The 24187-nt window shown below is 42.0% G+C and overlaps 1 protein-coding gene across 1 annotated transcript in view; it reads left to right on the top strand.

Annotated features, from left to right (window-relative positions):
• The window catches only part of LOC146601236 (transmembrane protease serine 11E-like), a 36559-nt gene extending 12636 nt beyond the window's left edge, over nucleotides 1–23923 (top strand). Inside the window, exons 5-11 of the mRNA XM_085309647.1 lie at nucleotides 6346–6413; nucleotides 9616–9779; nucleotides 17493–17531; nucleotides 20046–20241; nucleotides 21030–21289; nucleotides 22124–22266; nucleotides 23762–23923. Coding sequence (XP_085165773.1) covers nucleotides 6346–6413; nucleotides 9616–9779; nucleotides 17493–17531; nucleotides 20046–20241; nucleotides 21030–21289; nucleotides 22124–22266; nucleotides 23762–23923 — 1032 coding nt within the window. The remainder of the gene's footprint in view (nucleotides 1–6345; nucleotides 6414–9615; nucleotides 9780–17492; nucleotides 17532–20045; nucleotides 20242–21029; nucleotides 21290–22123; nucleotides 22267–23761) is intronic.
• Nucleotides 23924–24187: the final 264 nt, after the last annotated feature.

A 24187-nucleotide genomic window follows, 5' to 3' on the forward strand; every position in this document is an offset into this window, starting at 1 on the left:
GTTGGTGCTGTATAGGGGCTAAGCCAGTGTGTATCCATGCTAGCAGATTTTGAGATTTTGGAAATGATGCTAAAGACTGTAATTGCTGCAGGAGACTGGGCAGTGAGGGCTAATGCAGCCATGGTACCAAATGTCTTCTGAGAAGGAGGATGTGCTGAAGTCCCAAGAGGTCTAACTTGATTTTTTCTTTTTTTACTGCAAGTTGAAGCAAGAGTTGCTAGAAGTATCAAGTAGCTTCATTTTCTGCACAGCTGCTGTTTCTGACCCTCCTGGTAAATCCCATCTTCTCCCCTCTCAGACCGTGAATCATACAAGGATATTGCAGATAAATCAGTCAAATTACAGAGCTGCAGCAGCCAAATCTTTCCAAAGATTTCTCAGGCCCTGCAGCACCCAAACTAAACTGAATTAAGAAAGTTCCTATTTGCAGTAAGTCTCAGGAAGAGATTTGGCCGTGTTTTCAGATATGGAACCCAAAGTTTAAACCCTAAATCCTTATTTAAGACCAAGCATGTATAAACATTCAGCATGTGCTTGTTCAAGTATTTGCCTAGTACCCATGTGAACTGAGAAGGTCATACAGGCTATCGACATTTTCTTATTTTTCATTGAAGGCGTTTTTAGTTACAAGTATGCCTATAGTATAAACGCCTCAGAAGTGAAGCTTCTTAAATGAAGCTCTTCAGAGATTGTGGKTTTTTTTTACTACCAATACTCTCCTTTTTTTTATTTTCTCTGGAAAATAACTAATGTGAYGGGAAAAGAAATCATGTTGGTTTAAGCATGTATGAGATCATTAAGATTAAGGAATACCTTGAAGAGAAATAAATCAACCAGGTATTTTGATGACCTCTGCTTAAAAGTTTTATTTTAAGGGTCCAGTTCCTACAGTTGGAAGTGCTGCCTTTGGACAAGCACAGTACAGTGAGGGTGCCATTTATGGGTGCCCAGGACTAGGAGCAAAGCCAAAAGCACTGTTCCCTGCAGTTCAGCCCACTGGGAAACCTGGCAAGGCAACAGAGGATGAGATAGATGATGGTTGGACCTGTTTATTTAGCTCTGGAATTATTTACAACACCTGCAGTTTTCAGTACTGGCTATGGTGAGAGCTACAGGTGTGGTCTTAAAGACCTACAATGTGGCATGCTATATGCTAAGATGGGAAATAACTAACATAATGGCTAACTTTCCCTAACTTAAAATTCCCTAATTCTCTAATTTCTTAATACAAAATAATAGGTCCATAAAATGCTTTTTCCCCCTCCAGTTCATCAACCAGAAGATCTAATAAGCATCTACCAAGCCTGCCAAGTCATAACAGAAAGAATATCAAATTCTACCCCTTCCCTCCAACAAAATAATTCAAGTKTGGTTATGATGTATGACCCAAGTATGGCCAGGAAAGCTCTAAAACATGCACAAGAAAAATTGATAGAAACATCAGCTGGAAAAGGGAACTCAGAATGAAATAAAGGGCAGTTATTGATAGTGTGTGTGATTAAGGGTAGAATCTTACCTTAATTATAGCTCTGTGGATCCAGAATTGCTTCATTGTTTGCAGGTAATTAAATCAATGAAGTGATTCAAGACGTGAAGGAGTGGAGTGTCAGTGAGACTGAAAACGGGCTGGCAGGCTGGCCAAGAGAGTGCTTGTTTAGAGCATGCTGTTGTCAAGAGGGAGAGTCCAAACTCAATACTGCTGTCATGTGACTGAGAGCATGTCTTGGTGCTTGTAACGTGACTATGTTGAAATGGATTTTTCTTAGATTTCCTAAAATCACTCTTTCCTTAAGAACTTTTCCTTCCCGGGTTTCAACTCCTTACCTTTTCACACYGCTTAAAAAACAAAGGCCAGAGTGTCACTTCTATTGGAAAAGCACAGTGTCTGAACAAACAAAAGCCCTTCCATAGATTTTTGACCCACATTTGCTCCAGATTTTGGCAAGAGCTCCTCCCCAAGCTGACAAAATTTCCCTTGCAGTGTGAAAGTCTTAGGAAGCTAATTATGGACAATTGAAAGTGGGGAGTAGGAATGGGAATACTTAGGTGACCTTAATTCCAGCTGTTGCCATTACAGTGGCTATAATGAAGCTAATGCCAGGACATGCCTCTCAAATGGGTTGCACTAGGGATGCGCATGGTACTTTAAATCCTGATGTTATCCCACATATCGGTATGCTTAAAATATCTCCTATCCAAGAGACCAATCTCTTTTAGGAATGGTTCTGTGAGATCAGTTATTTCTCTTTGGCAGCTGTGACACCTCACCCATCCAGCTGTGCTCCTTGTTTTAGTGCAAGATCACACAGGGCTTCTTCACCTCCTAGCTTTAGCAGTCCAGCCAGTTTAAACACTGGGGAGTTTGTGCTGGCTTTCTCGACCATGTGGGACGGCACTGCTCTTGCCCACCGTGCTGGGTATGACACACACTGTCTTTGTGCATGTGGTTTCTGATGGATTTTTCTGGTTGCCTGAGGCCCACATGTTTTTACACTCACTCTCCTTCAGGCCCATTTTCCTTGCCTGGAGCAAAGCAGAGTAGCTCTGGGATCACCAGTGCTCAGAATAATCAGTGTTTCTGATAAGAAAGGGAGCATGGCATTGTCTGTACCCTCATCCTGGACAGTGCCAGGCTTGGCTTTCCTGTCCCTCCCTTCCTTCATCCTCCCTCCTTCTCTCCTCTAATCTCTGACACATCTCAGGCTCCCAAGGCTGCTTCTGAACTGGGATTGTGTCCAGCTGGCACTTTTGGCTGCTTATGRGGGGTATCAACATTTTGTGTTACAAAATTGGGTGCAAATTGGTCAGCAAGTTTGGCAGTAAATATGGAATTAATGTGACTGATGGATAGTAATTCATATTGTATTACCACTACAAAATGCTGGAGAAAGCCACTGAACCAGCCAATATGGTCCATTTAGTATTTAACGTGGAGAAATCAAAAAATCACTGCTAATGGACTTTCTATCCATAAGAAGCAAAAGGGAGGACTGTAGTACGACAGGAGCTGGTCAACTAAATTGGTAGTTGGCAAAAAAGTAGCAGGATTGAGCAGTGACAAGATTTGTGCTCCCAAACCCATCAGACAACATGGATGGATAATCCACTGCATGCTATTAAATGGGCTCAGCAAATATCCTGGAGAATAGTTCTGTCAAACTGGATTTACGATGACCCTCCGTTGATCTTGCTACACAGCACAGCACGCAGCAGCAGAGCGGTGCACAATGGAAGCAAGCAAGGGCTGCTTTAACACCTCCTCCTCCCCCATGCTGGGTCATTTCCAAAGCCAGCTACGCAGCGGGGCCAGCACAGCCCAGGTGCCACAGAGGCACAATGTGATCCCAGCTGCGCACAATCCATAGTTTCCATAGTTTGCTTTTTCCCTGGGTCTTAGGAGGCAGGTCATTTCGCCTGGCTCTGGTAGGTGGTTCTGAGGGCCAAGAAGTTTGGCTCTGGTGGCATAGTATGACACCAGAAAAAAACCGTTAATGACAAGATCCTGAGTTATTCAAGATAGCACAGAAAAATATGTCTTGTGCTTCAGGACATAAGACAATTTCAGTCTGCAGGGAGCAAGGAAGAGTTTCTTTTGGGGTTGGGCTTCCATGGTTTGGGCTTTCCTGTCCTTCTCTTGCATATTTGGTACTAGCCACAATTAGCTACTGTATTGGCATAGAGGGACTGGTGTTCATGAGTAAAGCCAGGCTTCTTTTGGAAAAATGTACTGAATTAAGAGAAAGTCTATAAAAGGATAGAGGATCTGAAACTGAATTAAGAAAATGCCAGATTAGCATTAGGCAACTAGCCAGAAAACATTAACTCAAAGAAAAACTTGTCTGGAAGAATGCTAAAATGAAGGCTGTCAGGAAAATGCTTTTCATATGAAATGAGCAGGAATTAGCATGCTTGTCAGGAGTGGTGGTTTGCCTGCAGCAGCAACTGCCACCATTCAGCAGTTGCTAGACAAATACCAGAAAAATAAGTGAGATGTGCTTAATCAGTGGTGAAGTTAAGGGAACTATTCATGGCAGCATCTCTTTTGAATGACTGCAACCAAAACAGGGTGGTTGAAGGGAGTTTAGATGCTTCACCAAGGCAGGACTGAGTCTAACCTACTTACCAAATGGAGTTGTGGTTGCTTTTGCTCCCAGGGTTGTGACTCAAGCTGAAAACAAAGCTATGACCAGAGAGAAATGTTTTGTAGGTTATAGGTGCGCAAACTTTTATTGGAAGTCTTATCACAAGCAGCACGAGATGGCCCTTCACCATGAATGCTTGCAAACCATTAGCAAAAGGCATTTTCATAAAATGTTTCCTCCTATGTAAGCTTGAAATATGAAGGCTACTGCTGAGAATTCAGAGTACCAAGCTCATGGCTGAAGGAAAAAGTAGATTTGGGACAAGATTGTGTCTGTCAGAAATGGATTTTTCAGCAGGTGAGCGCTGAGGGGGGCATAGTGGAGAAGCACAGCTAGCATGTCTCTCCTAATAACATAAGGCAGGTTATGGAAGGAAAGACACCAAGCCAGGTCTGATGCTACTGAAGACTTTGCAAAGATGGCTAGAAACAGAAACATTCTCCTATCAGTGTTTTTCACCTACTGATGATCTAGCAGTGCAGTGGTTTCTAAAGAGGGGAGGGAAGTAACTCCTTCTCATTCAGATGTGGAAATGGGCAATGAAAGCAACACAAATCCAGTAATAGCAGTATCATTTGGAATCATATATTAATGATCTTACCATAGAAATAACTCTAACTTCCCTTTCACCCTGAATTTTCTGAAAACAGCATCTGTTGCTGATAATTCAGTCACRTGTAGGATCCTCAGGTTATTTTTATACACAGCGTTGCATGTCATGGAGTTTTGTCATGTGCCCCTGGCAGTGCTCGTCTCTGTCGTGGCACAAGGTGTTTGGGATCAGCCTGCATAGAGCATGTAGGAGATGATCTAAGGCTTATGGAGGTTTGTTCTCCAATAGGAAAGACAAAGAAACAAAGCACTTGATGACTGATACTTAACCTTCTGCCTCATAAATTGCAGTGGTAGCAGCTGGCAACCTGCCGTATGCCAGGATAAATAGCACTGTGTGTGTGCAGTGGTTTGTCTCAGATCATATACCCACTTTTTTTTTTTTTTGTCTGTTGTTCCAAACTACCAGGTAATTCCCAGTAGCTACCACTAACAAAACAAACATCAGCTAAATGCATGCCCGTGAAGAACTTTTGTTTTTTCCTCACTAATGCATGTTGTTCAACTTAAAATTCACTCCAAATTGTGCAGTTTTCATCTTGAAATTATTCTGGTTTCGTATCATTGTGCAGCAACGTCAGGCCTAATGTTATAACAGACAAGGCTGGAAAAGAGGGGCTTTTTTATTCTCTGGAAGCACTCACCTGCAGTTTTCATGTTTATGTGCCCATTTCTGGGCATTTCTGCATTACACCAGAAGTTTGAGATTCATTCACTTTTTTTCCTCTTTCCCTTAAAAGGCTGAAAATCCACAGATTTGTTCTAGGTGGACCAGTCTTTAAGGGCTAAAGACTGCAAAATCTTGTGATTTTTGTAAAGCGTTCCTCAGTAGTTCTTCTGTAATACATCTGATGTTTACAGCACATACGCACTTGATTTTTTGGGTATTGCTGATACAAGGAACTGCATAACTCCCTGGTGACTTTGCTGTTTCTCAATCTTCCAGTGATCTCGAGCTGTTCCTAGCAGAATTTCATGCCATGTTATATCATGCTACGTTATCCCTGAGATGGATTGTGCAATCTTGAGAGACAACATTTAGTCTACAGCAGGATGTGGTTAAGCAGGCACCAGCAAAGAGGCTATTTGRGGATTAATTCCAAAAAAAATATAAAATGGGGCCTGGACTTCCCTGTTTCTGATGGGAATTGCTTGAAAAGTCCCCTAGCATGTGGCAAACCATGTAGGAGTGGAAGGGACAGTAGTATAGTAGGATACTGACATATTCATAGGGTATTTAGAAAGACAAGTTAGATCTTTATGATGTGCCTTAGGCCGAATGGGAAGCAATTTGGGAAAATCTGTGGCAAATGTTTCTCTGAGGCTGGGCAAGGTGATGTTTCTTGGCTCTGTAATCCATGAGTTTCATAGAATCATAAGGTTGGAAGCGACCTCTGGAGATCATCTAGCCCAACCCTCAGCATAGCCCGTACGGGGATTGAACCTGTGACCTTGGCATTAGCAGCACCACACTCTAACCAACTGAGCTAATTTTAACTGAATACCATGCTCAGAATGCCCCTTCCAGTAGACATCCACCTTGCTTTTATTTTTCTGTTGTTGTTAACTTCAATTTTTCTTTTTTCAACAGATGGACAAGACATTTCACAATTCCATTTTAAGAAAAAAATACATCCGCTCACGCTTAATCAGAGTGAGGTAGGTGAGATTATAATAAGCACACATAGCTGAGATGCAATGAATTGCTCATCAAGCCCAGCAGGAGAGCCACCTGATCTGACTGAGTACGGTGTGTCTTGTGTGTGTCCAGAGCATGATACCTAACTGAGTGTGACCTTCTTCTGAACCGTATCCTCCTCTGAGTCTTGATGCAGAAGATAAACAGTCCAAATAGAATATGTGTTTGTACTCAGATCTTCAGCAAGCTCAAGCTTTAGCTAATAAAGCAAATATAAGTTTAGTTATCTTAAAATTCAAAAGCATTTCCAAACCTGTATTTCTTTCACTGTAATGCAGATGGCATTTTACATTTAGTGCTCACTGCTGTGTTGGGCTTGTTGATGAAGACCCAGGTACCACTGTACATATTCAGATAAAGGTCACTCTAGTCTGGTACTGCATCTCAAAAGACAACATTTAGGGAATAGTAGGAGCAAAACAGACTTGTATGATATTTATCCCTATGTACTCTTTCTGTCTCCAAYTATCTGCTGCTTGAGATTTCTTGAAGTAGCTGTAGTTTGTCTGGTTAGTAACCCCCAGCAGAGCTCTACCCCAAAGAGTTATCCAATCTCCCATTGGGCTTGTGAACTTTCTGTGCCTCCACCCTTTAGAAAGGAGTTCCTTGTGAAAAAATTGCCTCTTTTGGCTTGTTACTTTGATTGATGCCCTCTAGTTCTTGGACTGCAAGAGGCAGTGAAGATACCCAGCCCTCCTCTCCTAACAGTTAATGGTATTGGACACTCCAATCATATCCCTTTTCTCTCCTGTACTCTGCAAGCTCCTCTCTTTTCAGTCCCAGACTGGTCAGTCATTCCTTGCAGGAGCTGTTTCTTGCCATCTTGTTGCCCTGCTCTGAATCTTGTATTTGATTTTCATTTTTGACCACTGCTGAGGTCTTGTTTCTGAGAGGCAATGGTCAGCTCAGAGCCTCATCACCTTATAGATGAACCTAGGATGGGTTTTTCCCATCTTAGTTTTCGTAATCACACTCTAAACCTACMAGACTGAAAGCAGCCTGAAGATCTTACTGCTGTAAACGTGTTTCTCCTTCAACAATTCACAAAATCCTTTCCTCCTGCTCTAATTTTAGCATAACCTCCAGTAAGGCAAGTCATTACTTAAATGTAACCTTAAAACTGTTTTTAGATGCTTTTTAGAGTAATACAAATGTAGACATGGTAGAACTGAGAGGCAAACGTGTAGGAAGAAATAAAATCTTTCATTATTGTTATTCCTGAGGACAGACTGATGTACTTGCTATAATGTATGATGTATGGCTTGTCTGTGCCAGAGCTTGTTCATTTTTCCAAATATATCATTTGGCCTGATAAGAGATATCATCTCTTCCTACAAGCTTTTGAGCATTCAGACTGCCAGCTCCTCCAAGCAGGGCCATTGTTATGAATTTGCTTGGAAAGTGCAATGCATAATTTTGGTTCAGCACGAACAATGCATTGGTGATAATGCCCACAGCTGACTACGAAAGACAAAACATATCTTGACTAGGTGCCTTTAGCTGTGGCCCTTGACTGCGCAGTGAGTGATTCAAGGCTGCCTGAACTTACCTGAGGGTTTGCAGAGGTGTGGTGTGCTTGTAAGAGCTGGTATAGTAATTCCAGTGTGGCACTGTACAGGAAGAGGAGTGGGGGGATTGGTGAGGGAACACCTCAGAAATGCCGAGCAACACCCACAGCTGGAGCAGATAAGATCTGGAAAATAAATGGAGTGGCAATCACGCCGAAATTGGCACTGCGGGGAAAAAAACAGCCTGCTGTAAAGTTCATGTATAGCTACTCAGTCTCAATTATGGGATCCTTGAGGCAAGGGATGTGTCTTTCTGCTCAACTATGAGACACTTGGCATACCTTGGGTGTGCTAGTAACACATGGCCTCTTTCTTGCCCTTCTCTAAGGCAGGGGTAGCAGGAAGATTTATCTTGTTTTGGTATATGTCCTTTCCCAAGCTCATGGGCTGATCACAACTGGCGTACGAGCTACTTGCTTACAGTTTATTTTATTTTATTTTATTATTTTTCCTTCATATAATTCCAAATTTCCCAGATATTGATAACAAACTAGATGACTTCTTTTTCCTTTCCTGTCTGAATGATGCTTAAGACCCACTTTTATCTCACTCTCTGTATGCAACATGAGATAACTGTACTTCCTCCTGCTGTGCGTTATGTCCTTGCTTCTTGGCTCTGGTGAAAAGAAGAGGCAAAGGAAAGGAGAAGTAAGCTCTTAGTATGCACTTTAACCTTGCCAGTGTGATGACCAGGCATGAGGCATCTGCAAAGACAGGGCAAGATTTAGTATGCCAGATTAGACACTTTGGTGTTTGCAGTCTAGCATTCAATCTCTTGCAGAGGCTGGTGTCTGATGCTCTGTCTAGGGAGAAAGACCTATTACCATTGGATGCRTTCAGACTTTCATATGATTCTTTTTTTTCTTTCCTCTGATCTTATGTGGGCTTTGCAGTAACCACTTCAATTTGTGGAACTGTGTGTCTCAGCATGGGTCCTGCTCATACTTCCCAGTAAGATTTGTTAAAAGCTCCTTTTCTGTCCATCTTCCAGACTGTGATAAGTAGACTGTGAATGTGCTGCTGAGTTCCATTTGTCTCTGCATAATGTGATGTTATCAGTCATATTCTCCAAAAATGTCCAACCGGATACCTGACTTCACATAAAGTTGTAGTGATGGTGTTGTGTAGCCTTTTGCTAGTCACTTGACTACCCTTTTGATGGTGATAGGAGTTTTAAATTCTGTGCATGTCCAGGGCCCTGCAAGGGTCTGTTTAGACACCGCTGTTGCCTGATGTTTTTGAATTCCTGCGTATCTAGCTTTTCACTGCTATCAAATCGGTTCCTTCCCTGCTGTTCTTATGTCCCAGTGATACAGTCATAAATGGGTTTTTTAACTCCAGGATTATAACACTGGTCTGGCCAATCATTCACAGAGCACCTCATGCCTTCTCCTAGCCTAAATATGTGAGCATTTGACCATTCAGGACTTGCTTGGATTGTATTTTTTTTAAGAACTACCTCTCTCTTTGTAAAATGTCTGAAAATATATTTAATCCTTTATGTTAAATTGTCATCATTGGAAGAACTAAGATAAAACCAAGAAATGTAGAAATGAGCTGAAGGTAATAAGACATTGTTTTCATTGGTTTGTAGCCCCGATACCGGTGGTGTGGTGGCAGAGGCTCTACTCACGTTCTGGTTCTCCTCTACGGACTGCAGAGAAGCACTGCGAGAAAGAGTTGAATGGATATTACGGAGGGGCCTGAAAAAGTACAATGGCCCCTTGCGAATAGATGTCAAATATTCTACTGTCTCGGGTAAGTATATTTTATCTCCCTTAAACTTTTTTTTTCTGAATAATGGGACTGGATTTTGTTTCTTTCCCTTCTGACAGGGGCTGATACTGAGTCTGAGGGGCAGTCATTCCTGCTCTTCGAGTTAGAACAAAATCTGTGGTAATGTGTAAACCTTGCTCAAGCCTTTTAAATACACTTTAAATAAGGATTAACAGGAGCAGTTGCTTTGTGGCTTTTCTGTACAGGCTTACTCCCTGCTCCAGACTGCAGGACAAACCTCATATTTCTATCAGGAGAGAGAGCAGGATCCTCATCGTAGTGCTTCAGTATGTGGTAGCACAGATAAACATACTCTGTGTTTTTCCTAGGTCCTTACTTTTCTGAGGAACCTGAAAGGGTAGGAGCAATGCTTGTATGAAGTCTTTGGTGGGGGGAACAGCAAATTATTTGAAAAAAAAATTTAGTGGGAGGATCGAATTTCTTTGCAAATTCCCCAATTTTGTTTCACGAAACTGAGAAAGGGAGAATGTTCTTGTCAATATACCGTTTTTCAGATGAGGATGAGGATCTAGCCCTTTCTTTGTAAGGCAGGCCTGCATTTGAAGGATAAGAAGAGAAACGGCACTGTCTTTCTGATGTAATGAATTTCACTGAGAGACCTGATTCCTTCCTCTTTGATATTTCTGATCTCTTGGAGAATTTTGGGGCAGGGCTGGACTCTGTGTTTTGCACATGGCTCAGCTTCAATTACATTTGGTTGGCATTTCTTCTGAGAGTCTGACTTCTCCAGGATGAGTTGCTAGTGAGAAGGAAGGGGTAGATACTTGCTCCGTTTGGTATTGCAGATGTCCTGCTTGCTGCCATCACTAGACTACTGAAATCAATGGAGATGCACACAGGCCAGACAGTTGTGTTGCAAGAGCAAGCATGGTGGGTCAGCTTCCATGCTGGTCAGAGCCAGGCTTCTTCCTTGGAAATGATTGGGAGCAACCTCTTTTTCCAGCCCTTGACACTTCAAATGAAGAAGTTGCGTTTTTGCAATGCAGTGAAACTCTTGTTTCTTGATGGCCCACTCGTCCTCAGCCCTGGGATGGCTCAGGATGATAGGTGACATTCCTCTGGGTGAAGAAGCACTGCTTCTCTGCAGTATTGTTCATTGTCCAGTTGTTCCTGTTTGGCAGTTGTTGGCTCAAAGTGCACATCTAGTTTTCCATATGGAAATAGCACGTTCCCATCAAAAGAGAGAGATCAAAAGTGTTTAAAAGAAGCCTGGGTCATGATCCAGTGAATTTTGAAGCTTTAGTTTCATCTGATGCATTGCATAAAGGGTAAACTTGGATGGAGTACAAAAATGCTTGTGAGAAAATGACTGTGATCGTCTCATCGAGTTATCTGATTAGCTGCTTATATTCAGTCTGGTAAATGAGAGAAGTGATTCAAAACTCTTCTTTTAGTTGACCTTGAGCTGCACTCAGGGATATTGCTGTAATTCATTAGTTGCTATTTAGAAAATTAGCTGATTTAATTGAATCATAATGTTTTCATTAAATACACAGTTTCAGTAGAAGATTGCATCTCCATGTCACTTTGATAAAGCTGTGTGATAAACATAGTGTTGCTTTTCTTGGCTCTCCCAGCCTTGCCATAAAACACAGATGACTGCATGGGTCTGCTACTCACTACAGGACTGGTGTTGTGCAATTGTTAGGCATCATGCAAACATAACAAGACTTTGTTATTTCTAGGAGACAATGATAAAAGGCTCCATTTGGATCTTTCTTTGGTAATAGGATTTCAACAGTGCTGTGAAGCTTAGGCAATCTCTGGTTTGTGGTGCTATTTAAGAATAGCAGGTTGACTCAAGTGAACTGCATGGAGGAGAGCACTCCTGGGCTTTCTGAGGAGATGCAGGTCTTGGCTTACAAAGTTGGTCCTTCCTCCTCGTGCCTGGAAGCAGATCCTGGAAGTCCAGAGAGGGATCTGGGGTTTGCATTTCCAACTTCTCTCTCCTTAGAATAGTCCACAGCATAAAGCGTCCAGTCCAACTCTATTATTTAAGCCAAGGAAAGTTGAGAAGCCCAAGATTTTCTTCATGCTCTGCTGCACCTTTGTGACTTTGCTTCATAGTAACTTGAAGGGTTTTGCCAGCTGGAGTCCCTCTTTGTCTTGAGGCAATACCAGAATGTTTTCATAATGGCTTAAAAAAATCATTAACCTGTTCATTGTAATTGCCTGATCAAAATATTCTAATTTGGAGGCCGTGATATAGGCAAGCACAGCTAACCTGCTGAACAAATCCAGGTCAGGTGCTGATTTACATGGCATACTAGGAGGGTCTGATAAGGAGAACGAGTAAGTCTTCCTCCCAGCATCTAATCACCTTGTTCAACACCGTGTCTTAACCTGCATGGTACTCAAGAGTGTTTGCTTTGGGAAGCAGCCACAAACAGCTGCCTGCAAGTTGGATGCAATGCTTGAGAACTTCAGCTGCTGTCCAGGGCAGCTGTGCCAAACTAAGAAATTTGCTGGCCCAGGGATAAAACTTGTTTTGCCTCTTCATTCCTGAGGACTGGAAATGAAGAGCTTTGAGGGCATAAACTCTAAACTGCCAGTTAGCTCATTTGTGCTCAAAGAGAGAAGCAGATGGCACAGGTGTGAAAAAATAGGAAGTGTGCAAAGCTAGAAGAAAAAGAACAGCAAAAAAGAAATACTACTTTTTATAGCATCACTAGTTAGTAGACATTATTTATGTAAGGCTGCAAAATACATCGATATCTTGGTATTTTCAGATGTGTTGTTGTTACTGCAGTCCCTGCTTTCCTATCTACATATACTTCACAGTCTCTTACAGCAAAAGACAGTGACATCTCTAGGCATCCAATGTAGCTTTGGCTCAAAAATAGATAAGTAACTAGAGGAGGAGATAGAGGTCTTTGCACTTGCATACAAGTCCCACTAGAAGCYCAAATATCTTCAGTGGAAGAGCAAGCAAATTTAAATCCTATCTTCTCCAGACGACAAAGGAAGTACCAGCAGAGTGAGATGTCAAAGTCAGCGGTGACTTAGCAACACCCAAGTTAAGGCCCACTCTCCTACTGACATGGAAAGAAGAACGCACCCCAGTTTGTCCTCTGCATAGTCCTGGCATCAAAGAGATCTCCTGCAAGGCTGAGTTTCTTCCCTGGGGTTTCCTAGTTAGACATGGAGCCAACTCACAGCCTGGCACCCTAGTCAGCTGAGCATGGAGCAGCTGCCAGCCTATTACCCCTTCTCAGGTAGGTTCAAAGTCTCTCAAAACATGCATCCTGGAGCATGCTCTTGATGTCAGAAAGAAACCGGTTGCAAGATCACTGGCACTGTTTGAAGTGAATAGGAAGTATTCCTGTCTGTCGCACCGCCAAGGGTTTTGACCATGAACAATGAGTCATGAATTGATGTTGATCAACAAGTCAACTGTTATTATTTCTGTTTATCTGGCATCCAGGACTTGAAAAACTCCTTACAAATACAAAGTAAAGAATCTAGGGGACAGGTTCTCACTTCTCTTTATCGAGTCTTCCCTGGAAGGCATGCAGACAAGTGTCCAACCTGGATTAGCAAGGAACGTTTCATCGGGTTGTAGCTCAAACAATGTGTGTGGTGGGGCTGTGCTTTTTGTACCATACAAGCTGTAACAGCAACCTTGGGCAAGTAAATCACAGAAGAATTGGCAGCTGGAAGGTACCTCTGGAGATCTCTTAGTCCAAACCCCTGCTCAAGTAGGGTAATCTAGAGCAGGTTGCCCATGACTATGTCCTGTTGGGTTTGAGTATCTCCAAGGATGGAGACTTCACAGCCTCTCTGAACAACCTTTTCCAATGTGTAACTGCCCTCACAGTGAAGCAGGATATGCCATCTGCACCTTGGGAAATACAGGGGATATCTGACATTCCCACTCTTTGATGCCATGCTAATTCTTCAATGGATGTCTGACAATGTATTGACATGTTTTTCTCATGTCAAAAATCTATAAATATACTGACAATTCATACGCTTTTCTGTCAGGACTGACAAACTTGAGCTAAAGACAAGGACTGCTCTCTTAAACAGGAAATTAAGATGTAGTTGGCAGGGGGGAAAAGCCGGTGATGTGAGGTCAGCTCCCGTGGACATGAATAGCAAAGGAAGGGCAGGGTGACAGGGGCAATTAGAGGTGCAAAGCCTTTGTCTTGTCTCCACCAGGTCACTCTCCCCCGCTCAAGGAATGACAATTGCATCACCCACGCCCAAACCTCATTCTGCTGCTTCCACAAGGGTGTTTCACTCCAGGGAGGCAATTCCTCTTCTAAGAGTGGGGAGAGTAGCAGAAGACTGGTGGGGAGGTGTTTCACACTATGGCATGTTGCACATGACAGACCTTTTCTCTTGTTTGAAAGAAAGAAAGAACGAYGAGGTTCTAATATCTTTGCTTCCAATGCATGTCTAAAAAAAAAAAAAAGTGGTATCAGTTTTGGGGTGTTATTAAAGAGTTTTTACATTTACAATCCAATCTTTCTTCCGTACCCTATTTAAGATAATCTCTGCCTTGCTTCTGTGGGAGAAAACTTCCACAAGATATGGGAACTTGATACAATTGAGCATGGACCACTCTTTTTGCCTTTGAAACTAGCAGTGCCCTTATGGCGTATAGAAACTACAAGTGGGATCCTTTAAAGAAAATAAAGCTTTTCTTGGGAATTGGCATAAGTGAAAAACAATGCTATTGTTTGGGCAAAGCTCTGTTGGATTTTTGAAACAGCTTTCTTGTCTTTAATTTTGCAGCCATCACTGTCCGTTTCTGCACTGAAATACATAATGCACCCTAATAATGGGTTTGGCCACTGTATACCTTAGAAATTCTGGCCTTAAGAGTATCGCATATAAACAATAGCAAGATAAAGATGCTTTCTGACTCTTTTCTTTCCATGTTTGCTCAAGCCTACATATTCAGGAATAAAAAAAAAAAAAGAAGAAGAAGATATCGACTGCATCTTTAATAGTAACTGTACAAGTCATTACTGTCACTTATAGGCAGTGGAGATCAGTGATTTAAGAAGTGTGTCTTAAAGTCATTTAGTTTATTAAATGTGCAAAGTAACTGTATTAACCGAACTGATTGTGCAACTGGAGAATGAATCCCTCTTCTAAAAGACAGAATCCCTAAGCTACAATTCAGCAGACTGTTGTTGTTTTTAATTTAAATATTTGTTTTCTCTTAACTTAGGCAAGCTTTAACTTCACAGCCCATTCTCTTTTATGGATCGGCAACTTGTTCTTTTTTACAGTAGAAGCCCGAATGCTCTTTTCCTAAATGCAGCACAAACAACTATATTTGCAGCTCTGTGTGGCTGGGCAAAATAAGACATTTTGATTGTGACTAAGTGATACTTTTTCTTGATAGTGCAAACAACTAGTGTAACTGGTAAATGAGCAGGGCAGCAAAATTGCTTCTCAAGCCTTAGAAGTGATTGCTTCAAGGCAAGGCTTGCCACACAAAAATAAAACACATGAACAAAATAGAAATAGAAATAGAAAATAAAACCAGAGTTGTACTATTTAAGACCCGTGATGTGTGTGTCTGGAGAAGCTCTTTCTCTGAAGATGTGTAAGAGACTCCAGCTGGAGACAGTGGATATATCTCAGAGCTCCAGAATTTGGCCCGCATGGGGTTTGTACATTATTCAAGGTAGCTGGCAAGACAACGAATAGAGCTGTGGAGAGATGCCTCGCAGCCCAGCTGGGTGACTCATGGCAAGAGCCGGTGCAGTGAGAACATGCCGATTGAATTGCTTCCGGCAGTGCACTTGAACAGGCTGCTCGCTTCTTTTGTCGTCTTGATTAGTTTTGCAACGCTGTGTAAGTGTTAATAATTGACTGCAGGCTTTATAATTAGGTATTATGAGGTAAAGGTCTCTCCACCCAGAGAGGAGCTGAAAAAATATTGTGATCGATATTGCACTTGAAGGCCAAAGGTGCTGATTGCATTGGTTGATTTCTTACCAGTTTCCAGCTATGCAATATTAGAACGACCCAAATACTGAGTTAGTTCTCAATGTAGTTTGAATTCCTAGCGTATCTTGGATGGTTATTATATCTGAAATAAATAGCCAGGTCCAGATTTTTCAAAGCTCTTCTTGCTAATATAAACATACTGGTGAAACTGCTAAAACTTAGCAGAGCTCAGCACCTGGTTTTTTGCACTTTGTACTTAACAAGTGCTGATGTTTACAGCAGTGCTGACTCCTCCTGCTGGCCTAGCTTTTACTGTCCGATATTACTGCGCATCAGCCTAGGGCATCTTGGTGACAAGCACCCATGTTATTGGTGAAAATTCATGGAATATAGCCCACATTTGTGAAGCCTGCAGTAGGGTTTTCTCCATCCTGTTTCACAGGCATTGAGAAAGTACAAGCAAACACTTTTACTGGAAGCGAAGCTCATGAGTTTTCACTTGGCCACCTGTAAACCTCCTCTGTCTTTATTATGTCAACAGTTCCTGTTTCTAGTGAATAAGCTTGAATCACTATGTTTTCAATTAACAACTCATCTCCTGTTCTTCCAAAATGAAGTAGCAAGCAGCCTGCTCATGCTGCTTTCATTCTGCCTTGCCTCTGTAATGTTCCCTGCAAGCTGTGCATGCCCTGGACTTCTGTTTGCCTCCTTTCTGCGTCTGCTTAAGGTGATACTAGTACACGTCTAACAATGGTGGATTGCAGACCTGCAATTCACTCTGCATACCAAAAGGAGTGTCAAGACCCTAAGAAAAACACAAGTGATGCAGCTGCAGCAAGTGTGGTTCAAAACCCTGTGTGTTCAAAAGGATGGCTCCTACCAACTTGGGTATTTTCGGGATCAAAACAAGGATTGGTCTGGGTACCTGCAACAAGAAAGTGGAAATGAAGAAAGCGGGCAAGCCCAGGGATCTGCTAAGAAAGGCTATGCAGCCATGAAGCAGGAAGTCACAGGCACTGTACGGGAATTACTGGGTAATTTAAAAATTATATTGGATGTGTGATCTCTCTTCTTGACTGCTGGCAACTAGAAGGGTGGCTCTAGCAAAAATAACGTAGTGGAAGAAAGGGACAGGCTGATACCTTGAGCCAGTGCTCCTTACTGTCAGTGGAAGTGTAGGTATTGTCCATGAACACATATGCGCATGTTGAAGGAGGGGGAATTATTGCAATAAATTGCTCTTACTTATCTCTCTCAGTATTCACAGAGTGCCAGGCACCCTGCTCCTCAATCACATGGGAGGAGAGACAGCTGCTGCAGTTGTAAATGGCCATTCACTCCAGCGAAGTCAGTGACTTCTGATCTGCAAGGCTGCACCATTGGGCACCAGGTCTCCTTTGGGCTTGGTGTAAAACATGGCTGGCTGTTTGTGTGCAAGAAGGAGCTTCAAAATTTTCCACTGCTAAAACTTTCCCCTAGAGAAATTGCAGATCTTAAGGAGTAGAGAGCTTGTTCTGGGTCTGCTCCTTGGGCACTGGTCATCAGAAGATGCTGGCCAGCTGGAAAACATCAGATCACACCACAGAGAGGAGCATGATAGCAAATGCAGGAGCATGACTGTGTAGGAGCTTCAGGAACACCTGTAGCAGCCTTTGTCCCACCTCTTGCTGCTCTCCTGCTCAAAAGCTGAAAGGTGGGGTGAGCATGCAGTGAAAAAGCCTTGTCCATCTGTCCTGGTCTTACTCACCTCTTTCTTTATTTCAGATATGGAGAAGAAAAGAGCAGAAGCCCTCTTCAATGACAGTAAGTGGCAGCTGTTTAAGCCTGGCAGCTCTCCCATTGCTTTAATTAGCATTAAGAGTCTCCAAGCATTTTTTCTGGCCCTTTTCTCTTCATCCTGGCTAATGAACATGACTTCACACTTCATGCAGATGCACGGTGCACTTGGAAGCCCTGCTCAGGCATGCCGAAGCCTGCTGTCGGTGCCTCCCGGGCTCCTTATGGAGGCACCCAGCCCTGACTCGGAAATAGCGTAACTAGGGGTGAAGGTCCGTTCTCAGATGGTCTGTATCCACCCTAGAACTCCCCTGGAGGTTTTCCACTTAGTGGCATCTGCCTTTGCATGCGCTGAACCTTGGCCATGTTTCTACATGAAAATGAAGATATTTTGAACACCTTCTAGGCATATGTAGGAAACCAAGCAAGTGCTGGGGCTTTCTAATAAATTAGAAGGACTTTTCTGGGGCTGGTTGATTGCTTTAACACTAGGCTGCACTATAAATAGTGTGCTCATGGCAGCCAGGCCCCTATCAGGAATTTAAGTGCGTTTTCTATTTCAGCAAGTTAAAGTTAGAAGCAATCACTACTAAAAATAGCTTAAAACGTGGACTTAAATAGAGCACATAGTCAAGTCTAATCCTGCCTTCATGGTGCTGATACCTAATCCCTCTCCCTGGTGCAAAGTATTGAAACTGTGCAACAGTGGCACAGGCTGGTTAATCTGTGCACATGTTGGACACTGGTGTAACGATTTATTTCTGTGCATAAAAACTGTCAGCCCAGCTGAGTCCTCGAACATAGCCCACAAAAGCTAAATGCCCCGAAAGTTGGCAGGATTGGGCATGTGCAGAGCAGTTTAGAATAATGGCTTTCAGGGTGCTACTGAAAACTGGGAATTTATCATTTTCTTTTGTGCGTAGTGTGTACGAGCATGAGGAAATGTATAGAACTGACATGACATCAGTCTGTGATTATAATGAAAATGTTCTGGATTTTGGCATGCTTGTGAGCACAGAAGGTTTTCTTAAATATAAGGCAATATGAACTGCCAGTCTTCTCAAGGTATTACTAAAGGAGTGCAGTTGAGGTAGCTGGTTGTAAGGACATTTTTGAGCCTTTAGGGAAGGAGGGCAACTTGTTTGCAGATCTAATAGTCCTAAAAAGCCATATCACCCAGAACTTGCAGGAAGGAAATGTGTCAGGCAGGCAGTCTTGTCAATTATGGCATATTCTCCCATTTTCCTTTTACATAGCAAATTTTGGAAAAGTAACTGTATCTTTAGATTTCACTGCTTTCCTTCAGTGCATAGTTTGAAATCTCAGTACCAGGCAAAGGCTGGTACTTCTCAATGCTGTAGGACTTTTTTCTTTTTTTTTTTTCTTTTTTTTTTCCTCCCCAAATTTATGAACAGCTCTCAATCTGCTGAGCTCTTACTGCTGCTTTTGGATATGAGGTGTTGTTAACATCACCTTGTGCAGATCCTAGCAGGAAAGGGCAGAGGTTATGCTCTGCAGGGCTCCAGTCTTTCCCCACTGAGGACTTCAAGGGGCCTGGGGCTTGCAGCTCTCCAGTGAGGTACTACAGATTTCCACTATACCCCCTCTACAGAACACTGGCCACAGGAGATGGACAGCGTGATGGTTTGGACTGTCTTATCTCTATGTGAATGATTCTTAGCTCTGTCTCTTCTTCAGTGGATTGGGACAGTCCTGTCTGTCAGTTTTCCTACTGTCTAGCTGAAAGCAGGTTCTGGATGAAGGCCAGTCGGTCTTCGTCCAGGTAAATGGATCTGATCCTGGCTGGATGGGAGAAGACAGCAGAAGCAGCTCCACTGATGTAGAAAGTTTCTCAACTTTGTCCCTCCTTAGGAGCTTCAGCTGCTCCTGCATGTTTGCTCAGTAGCTGAAACCACAGATATTTTTATTCCTCTGCGGTTTGGAGAGTTACACTTTTCCTCATGGATGCACAGCTTGCTGGAGGGATCCATACCTTTATCCATCACTGGCTTAATGTGACTGGCTCTTTGCCTGAAGTGGCTCTCAGGGACCACATGGAAACTCCCATTTGTGCAATACACAGTTGCCAACTTCCAAGTGACACCTTGCTAAGGGAATCCGCATTGCATAAACTCTAAAAACACGTGGCTTGGAACATTCCCATCTCAGAGACTGCCTTTGCTTATGTTTTCTTCTAATGATGAATGACTCGGGACATTCAGGTGGGCAATCCCTATATTTGGGATGGTGAAAGGTTTTGATTCCTGACTGGCTGCCCAGGCAGCTAATCCTGAATTAGTTGACCGTATTATGGCTTACCATAATATTCACTTCCTCATTCAGGCTTTTATCCAAATGGGTTGTGCATGAAGATCCTTGACTCAGGGGGCTGGTGGATGGTATGTTTTCTCATTGATGTTATACCATTAGAGAACCTGGGTGTCCTGTGATTTTATATATTTTCCATAATACCTGCAACCCTTGGTAGGCAGGTTTACTAAGTGGAAGAATAACTAATATACTCTTTCTCCTTTCCAACAGTCTGTGGCTTACGGCAGAATAGATCAGTCAAGTCAATAGCAAAATTGTCATCATTGAGAATAGTCGGTGGATTGTCTTCGGCAGAGACGGGGGACTGGCCGTGGCAAGCTAGTTTACAGTACAATAACATCCATCGCTGTGGCGCAACACTCATCAGTAACACGTGGCTTGTATCTGCAGCTCACTGCTTCAGAGAGTAAGTTCCCAGCTTAGAGAGACTTAGAGCACAATGTGCTCTGCATGCATCGAGTTGTGTTACTATCCAAATCTGCACCACCCTCCTGAGTGTTCCTGGCAGAAGAATTTTCTGCCTTAGAGAAGTCAGGGTTGAGTGGACCTATCACTTTCATGTTTCAATGAGGTATTAAAGACTGACTCCTCCTGAGCAAAATTGACAGTGATACCGGTGGAAATAAATGGTCATTTGGCATATTTGGCAAAAAACGCTTCAAAGGTAATGTGGCTGAAATGGCAGAGGGCTTGTTTCCTATTATGCAAAGAGCTTCCAAAGGCACACCTTCGTGTTACAAAGATGCTGCAGCTGCAAGCTGCTACCTGAAGTGATAGTCCCACACTATGACCCCTCCATTCAGCCAGGTATTCCCAGCATTTTTTTCTTCCAGATCTGACAACCGTGAAGCTGCAGGGCACTTTAAGATTAAATAGCTGGTTGGCAGACTATTAACATGCAAAAAGAATAAAGGAGATGAGGCATCTTCTAGCAGAAGAGCACTTGCTCTGATGCAACCTGTAGCCACATGTTGGCTACATCAGGGGCCAGAAAAGGGAGGGAATATGAGACCACGGTTGAGGAGGGAAGGCAGCACCATGTTATGAAAAGTCACATAGGCCTTAAGAATCGAGTGAAGAGCAGCAATGAAGGAGTTTTAGGGTGAAGGCACTTGACTAAATCTAAAGACCTAAATATTTATACTTGCATGTTATTTTACAGCTAAATATTTACAGTACTCTTTACTATTTTAGCATGAGTCACCCTCACAAGTGGACTGCTACTTTTGGAGCTCTTTTGAAGCCACCAAGCGTGAAGCGATCAGTCAAGACTATTATTATTCATGAAAAGTATCGCTACCCAGAACACGATTATGACATTGCGCTTGTGAAGCTCTCTAAACAAGTTGAGTTTACAAGCAACATACACCGCGTTTGTCTGCCTGAGCCATCTCAGACTTTTCCATATAATATTTATGCTGTCATCACAGGCTGGGGAGCACTTACCAATGACGGTGAGTCTGAAGTCTAGCAGGCAACCAAGACATTACACGAACAATGGTTCTAATCTAATGCTGTATTGATATCATTTGAGTAGCCACATGGTGTATGGCAATGAGGCTAATTCTTGGTGTATAAGTAATAATTTGTTTAATCATGAGCAGCAACTTCTTCCTCCAAAATTAGACTGGAAAAAGACAGAGTTATAACACTAAAGCAGGAAATAGGAAGAAGACAGTCCTCTCCTTCCAGCTTTACCATTTCATAATGTGAATTCTTAAGATGGGTAGTCTAGCCATGTATGTGTTTATGTAATGCCTAAGAAAATTACCAGACCTGGCCAGGAGCTATAGGTAATTCTCTGGGGTTTCAAGAAAATATGCACAGTGAGATACTGATGGCAGCTTCCTGAAGCTCCTACTCTTATGAGGCCAAGCCAGGAGCAGATTTAGCCATGGAACCAAGATCTTGAATCATCTGTCCAAATCTCTTAGTAATTTGTGTCCCATACCATTATATAAATATATTATATATACCATTATACCATTATATACCATTATATATATATACCATTATATAAAATTCAACAGAATATGTGATGTTATACTTCAGGCTTTGTGTGCATCCATGTGATTGTTAGTGCTATCTTAGTTGTACAATTTCTGAGTGAGAAGATGAGCATATACCTTTTCAGTGAGAGGCTAACTTACAGGCAGCAAGAGGCAAAACCACTGTGTTAAGCTAAGACAAGCTGGTCATCCATAAGAGAACATTAAATGCTCTTTGTATATCTTAATTACTGCAAAATAATTACTTTGATAAATACCTAAACCAGTCTTTCCTCTCAGGTCCAACTCCTAATGTTCTTCAGGAAGCAACAGTGAAACTTATAGACTCAAACACTTGCAACCGAAAAGAAGTGTATGATGGTGACATAACACCTAGGATGCTGTGTGCTGGATACTTGGAAGGAGGAGTAGATGCTTGTCAGGTAACTGTGGCTGAAAATTAGAAAGGAAAATCCTTTTAATGCTGGTTCTGTATTTGGTCTATCAACTCTTAATTGACATTGTATTCATGCTTTAAGTAGGTTCTATTCAAACAGGAATTACAACCTGAAATGAAGTAACATTTATAGCACATCAGTTAGCGCAAAAAAACTTAGAGAGTTAAATTACTAAGTATAATAATCAGAATTTAAAATTTGCATGGCATGAAATGAAATTCTCATTTTGTAACTCAAAATAGCTGATACAAGCCCATTTACTTCTCATAATATCTTGTGGGAAATCCAGCTAACAATTTGTTTCCACAAGTATAACTAGCTATCTCATATTGATGCATCACTCCTAATTCAGTGCTTCCACTCCACACCAGCCCCTTGTACACTGCACAGTTTTCCCTTAGTGGCTTTTCTTTTTTTTACTGGAGGCTGCTCTGCCAGTGCATATGTGTTTTCATCTCAGCAAATTACTCTGCAAGGGCTGATCATGACAACTACTTAAAAATAAAACGTGTATAGAGGTGATACTGAAGTGAGCTGGCCCAGATGAAATGAATTACTTTGCGTTATACCTTTGTCATATTTGAGCATGACTGGTCCTTGACCTCCCTTTTTCAAATTAGCATGACATGATGTTATCAGAGATACTAAATGCTAAAATATTAAATGTGAGGAAAAAGTTAAATGTCTCAAGCAGCCAAGACCAGACAGTACCCAGCTAGGAGGGAAGAAGTTTAAGAATGTAGCAATTGAGATGCTAGCAAACTTGTACAACCATGCATTGAAATAAAATTCTGGATTGATCATCTCCTAATAGAGATCTTTGGAAATAAATCCACTTCAGCACAAGCAAAACTGCCTGAAACAACGAATAAAGATAAGACAATTTGGTGTAAATTGAATGGTAGGGATATTTGTGTGATGCAGATTTGCAAATGTTGCAAGGAAATTTTTGCAAACAAAAATTATCTCCTAACAACAATTTTAAAAGATTGTAAAGTACATATTCATAAATGCTTGCTGAAACAGATCCTTTTCAGAATCTCAGTCCCATAGATTCACATGCAAAGCGAAATTCTTTGCAGAACTTGTCCGGGAGATTTCACACCCCCTCACTCCTCACCCCCAAAATAAGCTTTTCTGTTGGCTTAGATTGCTGTATATATTTGTGTTTTCCTACATTCATTTGTATGAGGAGAAGGAAGAGGCAGGTGCAGAAGGGAAGGTATATATATATATTTTTTTTTTTAATTGAGAAATGATATTGTAAAACCACAGGAACACATCAGGAGACTCCATGGCAAATAGGAAACAGCCACTGGCTTCTGACTTAGATTTCAGAAACAGTCTGAATTCTACATGGATGGCAGCTCTTGAAATACTGCTTGCTTTTGTCTCTTACAAGGCACAGCCTCTGGTCTGTGGAGAGAATTATATTTTGCCTTCCGATTAATGAAACTTTTCTTTCCTCCTCATTCTGTAGGGGGACTCTGGGGGACCGCTGGTTACTCCAGATTCTAGACTGATGTGGTACCTCGTGGGAATAGTGAGCTGGGGAGATGAATGTGCCAAAGCAAATAAACCTGGAGTTTACACACGAGTGACTTACTTCCGTGACTGGATTACCTCAAAAACTGGCATCTGATTCCAAAGTCAAAAATGGATTTAACTACATAGGCTATGTGTAACTTATACTCATCCACAGTTCTGAAAAGCTATTTTCTAAATATATATAAAAGTTCCTATGTATTTTTGGTCAAAACAACCTTTGTCCACAGCAAGTGCTAACTTTGCTGTCAGACAACGCAATCCCTTGTGAATTTATACTAAACATCAGATTACCCRCCTCATCTCTGAGCTCTGAAACATTCTAAGTTATCAGAAATGATGAACGGGTGCTGTCGGACAT

The sequence above is a fragment of the Rhea americana genome, unplaced genomic scaffold, assembly GCF_003343005.1.
Source record: "Rhea americana isolate MKP2758 unplaced genomic scaffold, rheAme1 scaffold_107, whole genome shotgun sequence".
NCBI classification, from domain to species: Eukaryota; Metazoa; Chordata; class Aves; order Rheiformes; family Rheidae; genus Rhea; species Rhea americana.